At 29.8% G+C, this 14,244-nt stretch overlaps 5 protein-coding genes across 5 annotated transcripts; 2 read left to right on the forward strand and 3 right to left on the reverse strand.

Annotated features, from left to right (window-relative positions):
• Nucleotides 1-541: 541 nt before the first annotated feature.
• Cul2 (cullin 2) lies at nucleotides 542-4,042 on the forward strand. Its single transcript, XM_047063268.2, has 7 exons — nucleotides 542-1,262; nucleotides 1,338-1,408; nucleotides 1,472-1,755; nucleotides 1,823-2,772; nucleotides 2,846-3,195; nucleotides 3,280-3,546; nucleotides 3,607-4,042. Exons 1-7 carry the CDS (start codon nucleotides 1,097-1,099, stop codon nucleotides 3,856-3,858), a joined length of 2,340 nt encoding a protein of 779 aa, XP_046919224.2. The 5' UTR covers nucleotides 542-1,096; the 3' UTR covers nucleotides 3,859-4,042.
• On the reverse strand, nucleotides 3,927-5,502 carry LOC124499371 (RAB11-binding protein RELCH homolog). The gene is made up of 2 exons (XM_075728574.1): nucleotides 5,497-5,502; nucleotides 3,927-5,363 (listed from the first exon to the last, which is right to left on the reverse strand). Exons 1-2 carry the CDS (start codon nucleotides 5,500-5,502, stop codon nucleotides 4,167-4,169), a joined length of 1,203 nt encoding a protein of 400 aa, XP_075584689.1. The 3' UTR covers nucleotides 3,927-4,166.
• Nucleotides 5,503-5,688: 186 nt separating this feature from the next.
• On the reverse strand, nucleotides 5,689-8,782 carry LOC124493584 (uncharacterized). The gene is made up of 10 exons (XM_075728575.1): nucleotides 8,706-8,782; nucleotides 8,396-8,635; nucleotides 7,798-8,325; nucleotides 7,202-7,739; nucleotides 7,011-7,141; nucleotides 6,877-6,954; nucleotides 6,535-6,823; nucleotides 6,295-6,465; nucleotides 6,017-6,239; nucleotides 5,689-5,957 (listed from the first exon to the last, which is right to left on the reverse strand). Exons 1-10 carry the CDS (start codon nucleotides 8,780-8,782, stop codon nucleotides 5,689-5,691), a joined length of 2,544 nt encoding a protein of 847 aa, XP_075584690.1.
• A 2,573-nt stretch (nucleotides 8,783-11,355) lies between these two features.
• Nucleotides 11,356-13,019, forward strand: Snr1 (SWI/SNF related, matrix associated, actin dependent regulator of chromatin, subfamily b, member 1). Its single transcript, XM_047063201.2, has 4 exons — nucleotides 11,356-11,615; nucleotides 11,688-12,183; nucleotides 12,239-12,408; nucleotides 12,477-13,019. Exons 1-4 carry the CDS (start codon nucleotides 11,535-11,537, stop codon nucleotides 12,831-12,833), a joined length of 1,104 nt encoding a protein of 367 aa, XP_046919157.1. The 5' UTR covers nucleotides 11,356-11,534; the 3' UTR covers nucleotides 12,834-13,019.
• LOC124499314 (uncharacterized) lies at nucleotides 12,932-13,974 on the reverse strand. The gene is made up of 3 exons (XM_047063203.2): nucleotides 13,805-13,974; nucleotides 13,198-13,728; nucleotides 12,932-13,147 (listed from the first exon to the last, which is right to left on the reverse strand). Exons 1-3 carry the CDS (start codon nucleotides 13,869-13,871, stop codon nucleotides 13,005-13,007), a joined length of 741 nt encoding a protein of 246 aa, XP_046919159.1. The 5' UTR covers nucleotides 13,872-13,974; the 3' UTR covers nucleotides 12,932-13,004.
• Nucleotides 13,975-14,244: the final 270 nt, after the last annotated feature.

Below are 14,244 nucleotides of genomic sequence, written 5' to 3' on the forward strand. Positions count from 1 at the left end.
AATTGTCGGCATGGTTATCGCGATTTCCTCCGGTGGTTATCGTTTATTTTTGTCATTGTCTTTATCACAATGTCAGGATGTACAAAGCTCATCCAGACATCCAACAGGGAAAGTAATGACTTTTCGTAGATATATAAACCGAATCAATTTGCAGACAAATATTCATCATTTGTCTCAATAAGCTGATATACAACAACAATCGATCAAACACAACCATGAATCGAACAATTCTCTTATTCGTCATTGTTGCATTCGTAATGATGGCCACAGATCATGCTTTTGGGTCGCCTGGATATACAGCATTTAGAATGTCTAAAAATGGTCTACGCCCACGAAGTGCTGATTGGAACACTTATACCGATGATCGATCGGATTACGATAATTTTCTCAATTACCGTCAAAAACGAAATTTTCTACCTTTACCTCCGCCTTTGTGGGTATTACCATAGTAACATTTTTTTGTCCAATTATTTTTCCCGGAATTAATAATAAATAATAAATAAAAAATATTAATAAACTAATCTATTGTCTATATACAAATGAGTTTTCATTTTGCGTGTGTGTGTGTGTGTGTATGTGTGTGCAGTATTTCAAAATTCAAAAATGGTTTTAAAAAACCGGTATACAATACAAAAACAAAACAAAACAAAAATTCGAATTCGACTATCGATATATCGCGATATGACAATCGGTTAGTCGTTGATCACATGATCACCAAACGAACAAACATTTCGAGAAAATTTTTTTTTCTGTGTATATTGGTTTCATTGTGTGCATCTGGTGGTGATGATGATGGTGTGAGCCTCTCTCATTCTCTTTATGTGTGTGTGATGGCAGCAAAAGTTGAATGATTCAGTCATTTTTTTCTTATTCATTCGTCGATGTTTGTGATGATGATGATGATTATTATTATTATTATGGTTCATTGTCAATATCAATAGCGAGGAATTTTTTTTTGTGTTTTTCTTTGTGTCGAATTTCTATTCTATATTAAATATTATTCATTATTATTTTTTTTTGTCCATCATTTATTCCTGGTGAATTTTTAAAGGGTAAACAATTCAAAAGAAATATATCTATTCTTAATTAATCAACGATGACAACTGAAACATCAAATTTGCGACCACAACCGGTTGATTTTAATGCCGTATGGCAAACGATTCGTGGAACAATCAATAAAATTCTATGCCTAAATTATGTATCAAAAGATGAATGGGGTGATCGTTTTCATGATATTTATAAGCTTTGTATTGCTCATCCTGGTATGACATTGATATCTGTTGCTATAATAATTTCTATATATTGATTTCTCTTTGATTTTTTTACAAATATTGTAGAATCATATTCTGATCGAACGTATCATGAAACAAGAAAACTATTGGAATCTCATGTTAAATTAATCTATGCTGTATGTAGAGTAATGTTTTTTTTGTTTTTATTTGAAATTGATATACTTATTGTTATTCACTAGTCGGTAATAGAGAATCCATCGAATATGAATGATTTGCTCCATATTTATTATGAAAAATGGCAAATCTATCAACAGGCAATTGAATATCTAACACTGTTATATATTTATCTAAATACACAATATGTACGTAAATTTCGTCATGGTAACACTGAATTAGGTGATGATTCAAGATCGAATGAAAAATTAATGGAAATCAATGAACTTGGTGCACATTTATGGAAAATGGAAATGATTATGCCACTGAAAGATAATCTTGTTCAACTTTTATTACAAGCTATTAATGAGTAAGAATATTTATCGTTGTTTTTTGTTGATTTTTTTTGTAAAAAAAAATATTCTCTTTATAAACAGTGACCGTTGTGGTAAACCACAGAATCATAATGTAATATCATCTGTTATTAATTCATTTATATTGATGGAAAGATTTGGTAACAAAAATAAACCAGTATTGTATCGTGAATTATTCGAGGAACCATTTTTGATGGCAACTAGTACCTATTATAGTCATGAAGCAAAATTATTGTTACAAAATAATGATTGTTCAAATTATCTAGAGAAAGTACTCAACATTATAAATGTAGAGAAAGATCGTCTTTATAAATTGATACCAAATGAATCACATCAACGTGTAATTGAAGTTGTCGAAAAATGTATGCTTGGTGATTATTTGGATTTTTTTCAAAATGAATGCCGATTAATGGTCAAGAATGAAGTGAGCCGTGATTTACGTAATATGTATCTATTATTGAAATCAATTGAATCTGGTCTAAAAATAATGGTCGATCAAGTTGAGTTGCATATCAAAGAGAAAGGCTTGGAAGTAATAAAATGCATAATCAATTCAAAAGATGATAATCATATTCAAACATTTATTGAAGAAATACTTAAAGTTTATTATCATTATCTTCATTTAATTGAAAACATATTCTCTGGTGATAAGATTTTCATGTCAGCATTGGATCGTGCATGTACAGCGATTATTAATTATCGTGAAAATACTAAACAACCATGTAGATCGCCAGAAATTCTATCACGTTATTGTGATAATTTATTGAAAAAATCTGCAAAAAATTCATCGGAAAAAGAAATGGAAACCAAAATTACCGAAGCGATTATTATATTTAAATATATAAGTGATAAAGATATATTTCAAAAATGTTATTCAAAAATGTTGGCCAAACGTTTAATACATTCACAATGTATTTCAATGGAAAATGAAGAATGTATGATACAGAAAATAAAATCTGTTTGTGGTTATGAATTTACATCGAAATTACAACGAATGTTTACCGATGTCAAAGGTTAGTGTGTAATCGTGTTTGTTCAAATGTCCAAAAAAAATTTTTTTTTTCGAATCATTTCATTTTTATTTAGTTTGTGATGATTTTATGGTTGGATTTCAGACACATTTAGAGAATAGTAATATAAAATTACCAATGTCATTCTCAGCATATATATTACAGGCATGTGCATGGCCATTCTCACAGACACCGGTATCGAATTTTAATATACCATTAATATTTGAAAAAGCTGTCCATGAATTTGAACATTTTTATTTGAATAAATTTAATGGTCGTAAATTGAATTGGATATTCAATGTAAGTCAAGGTGAAGTGAAATTTTTATATACAAAAAAATTGTATCAAATTACAATGAATACATTTCAAATTGCCATCATTTTGTTGTTTGAAAATGTTGATGAATTATCTTATGAAGAGATTCAGGTAAATTATACATTTGTTGTTGTTGTTGTTGTTGAATCAAATTTATTTATTTACAATTTTCTTTTTTTTTTAAAAAAAACATAGCAAAGTACCAGTCTAAATGATGAACAATTACAAAGGCATTTACAATCGTTTACTGATTTGAAAATTTTACTCATCAACAGTCCATCATCACCACTATCATCATCAACATCATCATCATCATCTTCGAGTTTATCGATTCAACAGGCCAAACAACAACAATCAACATCGGAATCGTTTCCGAAATCAACAAGATTTTTATTGAATAAAAATTTTGCAAGTAAACGTATGAAATTCAAAATCAATGTACCGCCACCAAAAGAAATTCAGGTAAGTAGAAAGTCGCTGTTAAAAAAAATGTTGATTTTTAAAAAAATTTTTTTTTTGCAGCAAAAAGAAGCCGAACAACAGAATGCATCGGTTGAAGAGGATAGAAAAATGTTTTTACAGGCTGCAATTGTACGTATAATGAAAACACGTAAACGATTACGACATAATGCCCTGATCGAAGAGGTTATTAACCAGGCTAAACAACGTTTCAATCCAAATGTACCGATGATAAAAAAAGCAATCGATTCATTAATTGAAAAACAATATATTGATCGATATGAAACTAGTGATGAATATCATTATATGGCCTAAGAACAAAAAAAAAAACATTTCAAATTTATTTTCAAACAAACCACAGATTCTTTCACTTTCAGAAAATATAATAATAATAATAATAATCGTTTTATTTGCCACATGTCTTTGTGTAATCGATCAAAACAAAACACATAAAACAAAATTTGTATACTATAAAATTTATAAATCGAAAAATTTTCTCTGAGATGTCTCGGTGGTTTTTTTTAAAAAATTCATTTTGACATTGACAATTTTGTTTTTTTTTTGTCATATATAGCAATCATCATCATCATCATTTTGGTCTTTATTTACAAACGAATCGTCGATTATTGGTTATTGTTGACAAGAAATTCATCATCATCATCATCATCATCATTGATTATTGTTTTATGACTATTGCTTACAATAGTGGTTGCATTGGAATTTGTTCGCATTAAACATGATGCTGTTGCTACTGATGATGATGATGATTGACGATGATTATTAATGTTATTCCAGAATTGTCGATAAATTCGTAATAGATCCGGTGGTCTTGTTATATTCAGGCCAACATCATTCCAATTATCAAAATCTTGATCAGTGTTTTCATCACAAAATGTTATTGATGTTATTTTATAATTATATGTCATTAGATATTCATTGATTAGATAATTCAGTGCTCGTTTTTCATGTGGTTTGATTATTGAACTACCGCCGACACCACCACCACCACCAATACATGATTCATAGTTGGATAAATTTGTTGTTGATTTTTTACTAAATTTATCATCTTCACCTGGACATGAATCACCATCGGCTGAACCACGATAATAAAAATCTCTACTAAATTCATTGGCATATTCTGCTGTAGCAGTAGTGAATATATTATTATCATTGTTGATTGTTGGTGGTGATTGATGTAGTTTGGATTCACAATCATTGAGCAATTTATTATTACCACCACCACCACCATCAATCATATCATTAGAACATTGTCCGGTTGTGGTCATTGTAAGACTTGCACGTAATGAATCAATAGTTTTGCGTGCTTTACGTAATTCAAATTCCAATACGGCAATCCGTTCATCACCAATATGTCTTTCGAGATCTTCATCCGAATAATGTGTAAAATCCAATGAATCAAAGGTATTCTCCGAAGGACTTCGTCCGATTGATAAATTTTTTGGAAACATCGTTGTCATCGCTTCATTACTGGTTGATGGACGATTTGTGGGCGAAATATCGAAATGTTTCTCGAAATTATGTGGATTATCAAAATAATCACGTAACCGTGATGATTCTTTACCACGTTCAATAAGTTCGGCATGTAATTCTAACGCTGTCAATAGGTAACCAGATCGCAACAATTTACTAGCAATTCGATCAAAAATTTCCGTTTCTGAATCAATATTGGATAATTCTGATTCTTTTGTTGTTTCAGTAGTCGTTTCGACGACATCTTCGACATTTGATCTTCCATAATGATGTTCAAATAACCATTTTTTTTTTTTTTTGATTGATAATTTTTTGAAGTGAGAATATTTCTAAAAAATTGTTGAGTTTAACAAATAAAGAAGAAAAAATTGTCAAAACAAAAAACCTTAAATCATTTTTTTTTTTTTTGGAAACATACTCTATGAATGGATCTCAATTCTAACCACACTCAAACAAATAGACCCCCATTTTTGGGGGAAAAATTAAGCTCCTCCCAAAATGTATTTGTGTTACTTCTTTTTGCGCATGTTCGAGCTTTCATGAGTACAGCTGATTCGAATCGTGCCCGGGAACTTTTTTGTTGTTAAAATATTTTTGAAAATTAATATTCATTCTTTAAATTATAAACATAAACAAATTGATTATATTTTATTATTAGCTTTGTATAAAATTAACAAATTTTTTATCTAAAAATGTGAAACAATTTATATGTGATATTTGATTTGTGTCATATCTGACACTTTTTTCTATTGAAATTGTTTTTTTTAAATATGGTAACTCTGTTGGTATAGTTTTAATTTTTTCACCTTCGACTAATAATTTATTACCAATTTTGATGAAAGAATGGGCCAATATGAAAGTTGATGATTTTTCATCATTAATTAGCCGGACAATATTTTTATTTAACGGCCATTCGTTTGGTGCTGTTTTTCAAAAAGATTACAAAATTAGAACAGCCTCTTTGAAATCATATAATTCTTACTTGATATCGATTCGCATGACAGTTTGGCCTGGTGCAAATTCATCAATGTTTTAGCAACATTTTTAAAATTCTTGCTATGTTGCATTAGCACTTTTAACATTCGATGTTTTCGCTCCCAGGCCATTGTAGAGAAAGCAGTTAGACACCCATAAAATTCCATCAGGGAGGGATAATGGGAGATGAAATGTGTTTTTGGTTTGATTAGATCGTATTTTTTGATGTCCTATTTCATAGAAAAATAATATCAGTAAACAATCAACAAAAATGTCAAAGTGTACTTTTTGGAATGATTTGATCAGCTTCCGGAGCTCTTTCAATCCGGATTCTGTCGGTTTTGAAAACATCAAGCCGATCATCCTTCTCACGAGATCATAAAAATAAAAAATCTCGGGCGGATCAGTTAGCCACTCTGGAAAAATTTCGATTAACCGGCAAAAAAATTCAAATTTCTAAATAAATCAAATTTCAATAATTTTAAATTTATTTTTAAGTTATTTTAAGTGATTAAGGGAACATACTTGCGCGGCTTTGCCCATTATTTGTTCTTTCTTGCCAAACGATATTTTATCGTTGACATATTTGATTGCCATCTTTCTTTTCAAATTTTCCCGACCAACTTTCGTTTTTTTGATAATAATTTTGATAATATCTCCTAGTGGTCCTTCAACAAAATCATGAAAAATATCTGGTGGTGATATTTGGAAAATGTTGATTGGGACGCTTAGGAATGGTGATTCAAATTTGATGCCATATTGGCTTTTATAATTTTTGTTGCCCTTAATTTTCGCCAATTCTTCATGGACAACACTAGTAAAATCAAAACATATAAGTTGTAATTTAGATTTACATACTTTACATACTTTTCCGGCAACATATAATTTAATTGGCCTTCAATTTGGTCCTTATCTTTGATTTGGGCATATGTTGAGTTACAATACCTTTATGTAATAAATTTATTTATAAATTACTAAAACACAATTAAAAAGTCAATCACCTGCAAATGAAATTTTTTCCAAAGGTTTGTCTAAAACCCAGTAGCTCGGCTACTGCTAAATTGTCTCCTATAATGAAAGCCAATTTAACTGGGACGTTTATGTTGAATTCTTCAAGAAATATGCCATATTCCTAACAACAAATGAATGAATCAAGTTTCAGAAATCAATCAAAATAAGAAAATATGCTTACGCTTAAAAATTTGAGTTCGTCGACAAGTGGTTTCAAAACCACAGATAATTTTTCGGATTTTAGTCCTTGCTTCCTCTCCGCTAATACAACACATGGTATATCACGTGATTTTTGTCTTAATTTCATGGGACAATCTATGTCCATATACACAGAGAAAATCTTGTGGCGCCCACGAGCAAATCCAATTGGATTTACCATCCCAAAATCGTCTGCATAAAGAATTATTCTGATTGTTTTTTGCAGGTTGAGACTATTAACGTAGCGAGAAACATTATTTTGATCTTCGCTCATGATAGATGATAAGATATCTTCGTTTATTAAAATAGGAATAATATCTTTTATGGAAACATAAGAAAATGAAATGTCACCTTTGACATATTGGATCGATTTAGTGTAATTCTCCTTTCTTGTTATAAACTTATCCATAAGAAATTTTGAATTTGAAAATCTCGTTACACCTTCAATAAATGCCGATTCTTTTGGTGGATTTTCGATCAAATCCATGTATATAGAATTGATTTCTTTCACAGCTTTGGAGCTTTATATATAAAAGGTGTTTCATTAATTATTGTGATTCTGATATGGAATTTTCATACCTGATGTTATGATTGATTCTTAACCGATTTAATTTATCAGCGAACTCAGAGAAACGAGAAAAGCTTCTTTGGCCCAGATTTGCTAACATTTCATCATAGAAGCGACTCTCTGTGGATTCTTCAAATCCGATCCAATCATCATTTTCTTCCTCCAACGATGTAACCACTATGTTTTCATTTGATTCATGAGAAGAAGATTCTTCTTCATCGATCTCTTCAATAGACATGTTTTCATCATCGGATAATGAGAACATTTCATCGATTTGTTCCAAAAAAATTTCCTCATATGATCTTTGTTGATTTAAATTTGCACCATCCACCATCACCAATTCGTCATCAAAATTGTTTGTTTCCGGGAGAATTTCCTCAATCGTTGTAGTTAATTTAGATTGATGTTCATTGTGATTTTTAGAATCGGCATTTGACTTGGCATAACCATGTTCGACTATATTTGAAATAAGAATCGGATCATCCATTCTAATAGGCTCTGGCGATGGAGATCGTGATGGAAATTCTGTACATGTTTCTCTTTAAATAAAATTTAATATTTGAAAAATATCATAAATGTGGATTAATCTTCAATTTCAAAAAAACTTACGGGTGATGGACACAATTATGTTTATGTGAAGTACAAGCTTTTTCAAAAGTTATTCCATGAGTTTCCGGAAGAATTTCCTCAATCGTTGTAGTTAATTTAGATTGATGTTCATTGTGATTTTTAGAATCGGCATCTGACTTGGCATAACAATGTTCGACAATATTTGAAATAAGAATCGGATCATCCATTCTAATCGGCTCTGGCAATGGAGATCGTGATGGAAATTCTGTACATGCTTCTCTTTAAATAAAATTTAATATTTGATAAATATCATGAATGTGGATTAATCTTCAATTTCAAAAAAACTTACGGGTGATGGACACGAATATGTTTATATAAAGTACATGCTTTTTCAAAAGTTATTCCATGAATATCACATCGGACCATAGAGCACTTTTTTTTTCTTAATTTTTTCAATTCACAAACCAGATTGTGTTTTATTGATAATTTGATGCTCTATATATATATTTAAAAAAAATGTTAAATAATGTTTGATTATGAAAATACGAACGTATTGTTGCATTTTTTCATCAAGGTTATGCCATGTATCCAGATATTCGGAAATATTATCATGCTGCTTTGTGCTATTTGTTTCGTCAACCAGACTCTCGTTTATTTTGGCTTTAATAAATTCATCGATTCTTTTCCATTCTTCTTTTTTTATTTTTAATAAAATGGATGAATTTTTAACATAATCAACAAGCTTGCAAAACTTGTCACAAATTTTGCAAGCGTTTCCTTTATCATTTATCATTTTTAACACGCTATTAACTTTCCGATGAAATTGTTGCTGTGCCATTATTTGAAATTAGCGTTTGGGCACTTCGTATTTTGAGTTATTAATAAATAAAAAAAATTATAATTTATTTGATGATTAATAAAAATAAAAATGAAGATTGAATGCTTGATGGTGAACACACGTGTAACACATAAGTTAACAGTTTTCGAACAAATTTTAGCCATCAAAAAATTCGATAATAAATTTTCGTTGGCTTAATGTCATTCAATTGAATTCAATGTCATTAATTTAAAGCAATTTTTTACAACGTGTGAAGGTGATTTGTCATCAACGCGAATTAAATTTTTGTAATTTTGTGATTTCTTTGAAAAAAATAATAAGAACCGAATTATTATCAACGTGGCATATATTCTTCATACTGACAATGCAATGTTATTTTTATCTTAGGCTTTATTATTTGGTTCAAAGTAGACCAAACGTTCATCACAAATCCGATATTGGCATGAATAGATTTTTTACTGAGTATCCATATCAATTTTTCAATGGAGTGACCAGAAAATGTTCTTAAACGAAATCAATCCAATTATCAGTTGAGTAAAATTATGTTGTGTAAAAAAGAATAAATATTTATTTATTTATTAAAAAAATAATATGATGCGAAGTATCACGCACTTTTCATCATTTTTTTAAAGAAAATTAATTGAAGAAATTATATTTCTACAAATTTCTATGAATTTAATATGATGATCTCTGAAATGTAAATCAATATTATTTTCAGAAAAAAAGTCAAAATAAAAATTTTTGGCAAGCGGAAAATCGACGATTAAATGAATTGAAGTTTGGATTTGGCCACAAATGCACAATGGTGATGGATATTCAGCAGTTCAGCAGGATTGACTTGATTGAGGAATTTTTTAAAAGATTCATGATATGAAATTGTTTGTTGAAAAAATAGCTGGTACCTTAAAAGAGAAGAAGAACTGGAATGTTTCGTTGACAGAATAATTATAATGATAAACTCACTTTTTATAGATGACAACATACTCACGATTGCAATGATTGACAATTGTTTATCGCATAAGATTTGGCTTGATTTAATCCATAAACTGAAAAGGGACATATTCTGAGAAACAGTCGTTGAAGTTGATTTACCATCAATGATAAGTATTAAAGAATTCCAATTGAAATGAAATTTTATTAATAAAAAGAAACTTCTATTCCATATTATATAGCGATAAAGGAAAACCAAAACATAATAAATCACTAAAATTGAAAAAAATCATTGAGATAAAACCAAGGTCTAGAACAGTTAACAATGGCACATTTAGGAATGGTGTTGCGATGGACAAAATTATAACCAAAAAATCCATTTAGCGAAATTGATGATATCTGGTTCTTGTATTCAGAATAAAGATGATTCAAGATATTTAGAATTCACAATGAATGTCACCGTAGACTTCAAATTTCAGAATTTTAATTTACCTTTGCTCAATATCCATAATCAATGTGGTTATGGTAAACTAAAGACTGAATGATTGATATTTATTTCGGCACCAGACTTATTTTTCCTATGTTGGTTCAACCACAAACAATTCAGCAACTAGACATTTGACTAAATGAAGTACATGTTTTTGATTCATGATTACCATGGAATTTTGAAAAGAAAAGAGCATTTCTGCAATTTCCAGATTTATGGCCAAAACGTAGGCATTTGTAACATTGTCCTACAGAATGAAATGATGAAAACATCAGGCTAATTTATTTTTAACGATAATCAATCTTAAGTTCAGCATCGAATGAAACTTATTTAATTTTGATAGTCCAATCTTTATTTATTTATTTATTTTTTATTTTAATTTATTAATACAAATTTTACAAAATAAAAAAATTGAAATGAAATGAAATTGTTCAAATTGATCTGGGGTTCATCATCGAAGACGTTACCATGTTAACACAATATAATATTTCCAAAAATCAAAAAAAGGCTCAGAAAAAAGAAAGTTGCCGGGAACATCACCGCGAGACAAAATTTGGAGCGAAATTTAAATATTTGAAATCATAGACGTTCAAAAAATACGTTACTGTACATGGAATGTACGTAAGGATTAAGCTCCTCCCATTTTGTATTTCTTTGACTTTCGATCCTTACTTTGACTGTACAAAGTCTACCCCAAAAATGGGGGTCTATTTGTTTGAGTGCACTGAGAATAATGGATGCATTAAATTAATTGTGTGTTTGTTCTCACACACACAATGTTTTTTTTTGACGAGCATCATTTTTTTTTCATTTTCATTTGATAATTGTCATTTTTTCCTGAACAAAAAAAATCTGTGAACCCAATTTAATTTGTGTAATCTATCGTCATATTGATTGAATCAATATTTGATCGTTGCTACCAAATGAAGATGCATACGTTTGGCGAAAAGCCTACTGCATTCCAATTGGAAGCAGGAGGTGATTATTATTATATTGGTTCCGAGGTATGTTTTTTTTGTTGTTGTTGAAACAAAAAATAAATTCTCATTTGATTGTTATTTTTTTGTTATGATAAGGTTGGAAATTATCTTCGAATGTTTCGTGGTTCATTATATAAAAAATTTCCATCATTATGGCGTCGTTTAGTAACCGTTGATGAACGTAAACGTATCAATCAATTGGGTCTTGGTGCTCATTCATTAGCAACGAATATCACATTATTGAAAGCAACTGAAGTGGATGAAATATTTGCCGGTAATGATGAAAAATATAAAGCTGTATCAATTAGTACAGAACCATCGGTACAACGTGAATCGAAACAAAAACGACCAAATTGGGCACCATCATTACCAAATACCTCACATCATTTGGATGCTGTACCTTGTTCAACATCGATTGCACGTAATCGTATCGGTCATAAACGTGTTCGTACATTTCCATTATTATATGATGATTTGGATTCATCACTTGTACATGAAAATTCCTTACAACAAGAAGTATTGATACCAATTCGTTTGGATATGGAAATTGATGGACATAAACTTCGAGATACATTTACTTGGAATAAAAATGGTACTGTCATGATTGATAGATTGAAATTTTGCTCACTATTTATTCATATATTTAGAAAAAACTACAAGTCCAGAACAATTTGCCGAAGTATTATGCGATGATCTGGATCTACCATCATCATCATTCATACCGGCAATCGCTCAATCCATACGGCAACAAATTGATGCTTTCCCAAATGAAACATTCATGGAAGATGCTCCACCGGATCAACGTGTCGTACTTAAAGTATAGTCATCAATAATTTTAATTATTTTATTGTGTTCTAATTTTTGTTTTTATCAAATCGAATATAGCTCAATATACATGTTGGTAACATTTCATTAGTCGATCAATTTGAATGGGACATGTCAGAAAAGGCAAACGATCCAGAAGAGTTTGCATTGAAATTATGTGCCGAATTAGGTTTAGGTGGTGAATTTGTAACAGCCATTGCATACAGTATTCGTGGACAATTAGCCTGGTATCAACGGACCTATGCATTCAGTGAGAATCCCTTACCAACCGTTGATCTACCATTTCGAAATCCAGGTGATGCTGATCAATGGTGTCCATTCCTAGAAACATTAACCGATGCTGAAATGGAGAAAAAGATTCGTGATCAGGATCGTAATACTCGTCGTATGAGACGATTAGCCAATACAACTTGGTAATCAATCGATTGTTTTGTGTTTTTTTTCACAAAACAAGTATACCATTTATCAAACACACACACACACGCATATTGTACTAATAGTCACTATTCTCACTCATATTTTCGAAATTGAGCATTTTTAATTCCATTATAAATTGAAATTATTGAGATTAAAAAGTAAATTTTTGAATTAAATATGGAAAAATTTACCTTTTTTCTTTACATTATATCGCGCCCAGTTATCGAAGCGTTTATTTAAACGTTGTTTTGCATGACTTAAGATTTTTCCATATTCACCACCTATGGTTTGAATTTTGGCCCGTACATATCGTTCTAAAATGATATTATCAGTTGAATAAACATAGCACAAAAGTAAAACTAACCAATTAAAGTATCAATTGCATTACGAAGATCGGATGGAAGATCTTTATAAGATTTGTATTTTTGTAGAAATTTCTTTCCGAAAACCGAATCCATAAGATTCGCCAAATCATTTTTGCCACAATCATTGGCTGCATTTTGAAGAAATTCATATTTGACCAACCATTTTTCTTCAAGTAGAAAATCACCGGCATTCCTAGCTTGTTGAATTACCATCGGATTATCCACTTTTTTCAGTTCTTGCTTAATCCAAGATTCTAATTCTTCATTTTTTGATTTTATAATTTTTAATTCATTCAGCACTTCGTTTAATTTATTGTTCAACACCGAACAGCATGGATGATCGCAATTGTACACAATTTGATTTCCATCTTGTGTACTGATCATAAACATTTTCTTTTCATATTCTATTTGGAAAACTTCCAGATCAGATTCCAATTTGGACAATGAGATAGATTTGAATAAACGCAAAAAAGAATAAGCATTGAGTACAAGGTGGTTCTTAAAATCTTCAACAGTTGTAATTTGGTGATCTGAAAAAACAGAAAAGGGTATATATAAAAAAAACAAAACAATCATGAAAACAATCAAAAAAAAGCGAATATTTACCAGACATATATTCAAGACATGATTTGTAATCGTCATACGAATTACAGAATTCTGTAATTAATGCCATCGTGGAAATTTTAAGTGATCACAGATGAATGATTGAAATTGAAATAATAATAAAAAGTTTAAATCGAGAAATCGGTGCAAGTTTTCTTAAGAAAACTTTACATACAAAAAAACAATGCTATTCATAAATACAATTACAATTTTAAAATAATAGTTTAAACTTTAAACTAATTATATAAATATATCTGAATTCGATCGTTTGCAGTAAAAATTAATCATCATCATTTTGAATTTATTTATTTTTTAATTGAACACAACAGATTAGAGTTCGTAAACAAAAAAAACTGTTTATTCATATATAGATGATCACACATATACAAAAAAAATGGTAAAGAAAAAAAATACATATCCATTGCAAATGAGTTTTTTTTTTT

The sequence above is a fragment of the Dermatophagoides farinae genome, chromosome 2, assembly GCF_024713945.1.
Source record: "Dermatophagoides farinae isolate YC_2012a chromosome 2, ASM2471394v1, whole genome shotgun sequence".
In the NCBI taxonomy this organism is placed as follows: domain Eukaryota; kingdom Metazoa; phylum Arthropoda; class Arachnida; order Sarcoptiformes; family Pyroglyphidae; genus Dermatophagoides; species Dermatophagoides farinae.

Bases quoted from the DNA above. Each gene is read 5' to 3' on its own strand.
- Cul2 (XM_047063268.2), top strand. From the start codon at position 1,097: ATGACAACTGAAACATCAAATTTGCGACCACAACCGGTTGATTTTAAT. The intron at 3,196-3,279 runs GTAAATTATACA...AAAAAAACATAG, and splicing joins TATCTTATGAAGAGATTCAG to CAAAGTACCAGTCTAAATGA. The intron at 3,547-3,606 runs GTAAGTAGAAAG...TTTTTTTTGCAG, and splicing joins CGCCACCAAAAGAAATTCAG to CAAAAAGAAGCCGAACAACA.
- LOC124493584 (XM_075728575.1), bottom strand. From the start codon at position 8,782: ATGGTCCGATGTGATATTCATGGAATAACTTTTGAAAAAGCATGTACT. The intron at 8,326-8,395 runs GTAAGTTTTTTT...TTTTATTTAAAG, and splicing joins CATAATTGTGTCCATCACCC to AGAAACATGTACAGAATTTC. The intron at 6,955-7,010 runs GTGATTGACTTT...TATTACATAAAG, and splicing joins GGAAAAAATTTCATTTGCAG to GTATTGTAACTCAACATATG.
- Snr1 (XM_047063201.2), top strand. From the start codon at position 11,535: ATGAAGATGCATACGTTTGGCGAAAAGCCTACTGCATTCCAATTGGAA. The intron at 12,184-12,238 runs GTACTGTCATGA...TCATATATTTAG, and splicing joins ATTTACTTGGAATAAAAATG to AAAAAACTACAAGTCCAGAA. The intron at 12,409-12,476 runs GTATAGTCATCA...AATCGAATATAG, and splicing joins ATCAACGTGTCGTACTTAAA to CTCAATATACATGTTGGTAA.
- LOC124499314 (XM_047063203.2), bottom strand. From the start codon at position 13,871: ATGGCATTAATTACAGAATTCTGTAATTCGTATGACGATTACAAATCA. The intron at 13,729-13,804 runs GTAAATATTCGC...CTGTTTTTTCAG, and splicing joins ATGTCTTGAATATATGTCTG to ATCACCAAATTACAACTGTT. The intron at 13,148-13,197 runs GTTAGTTTTACT...ATATCATTTTAG, and splicing joins TGCAATTGATACTTTAATTG to AACGATATGTACGGGCCAAA.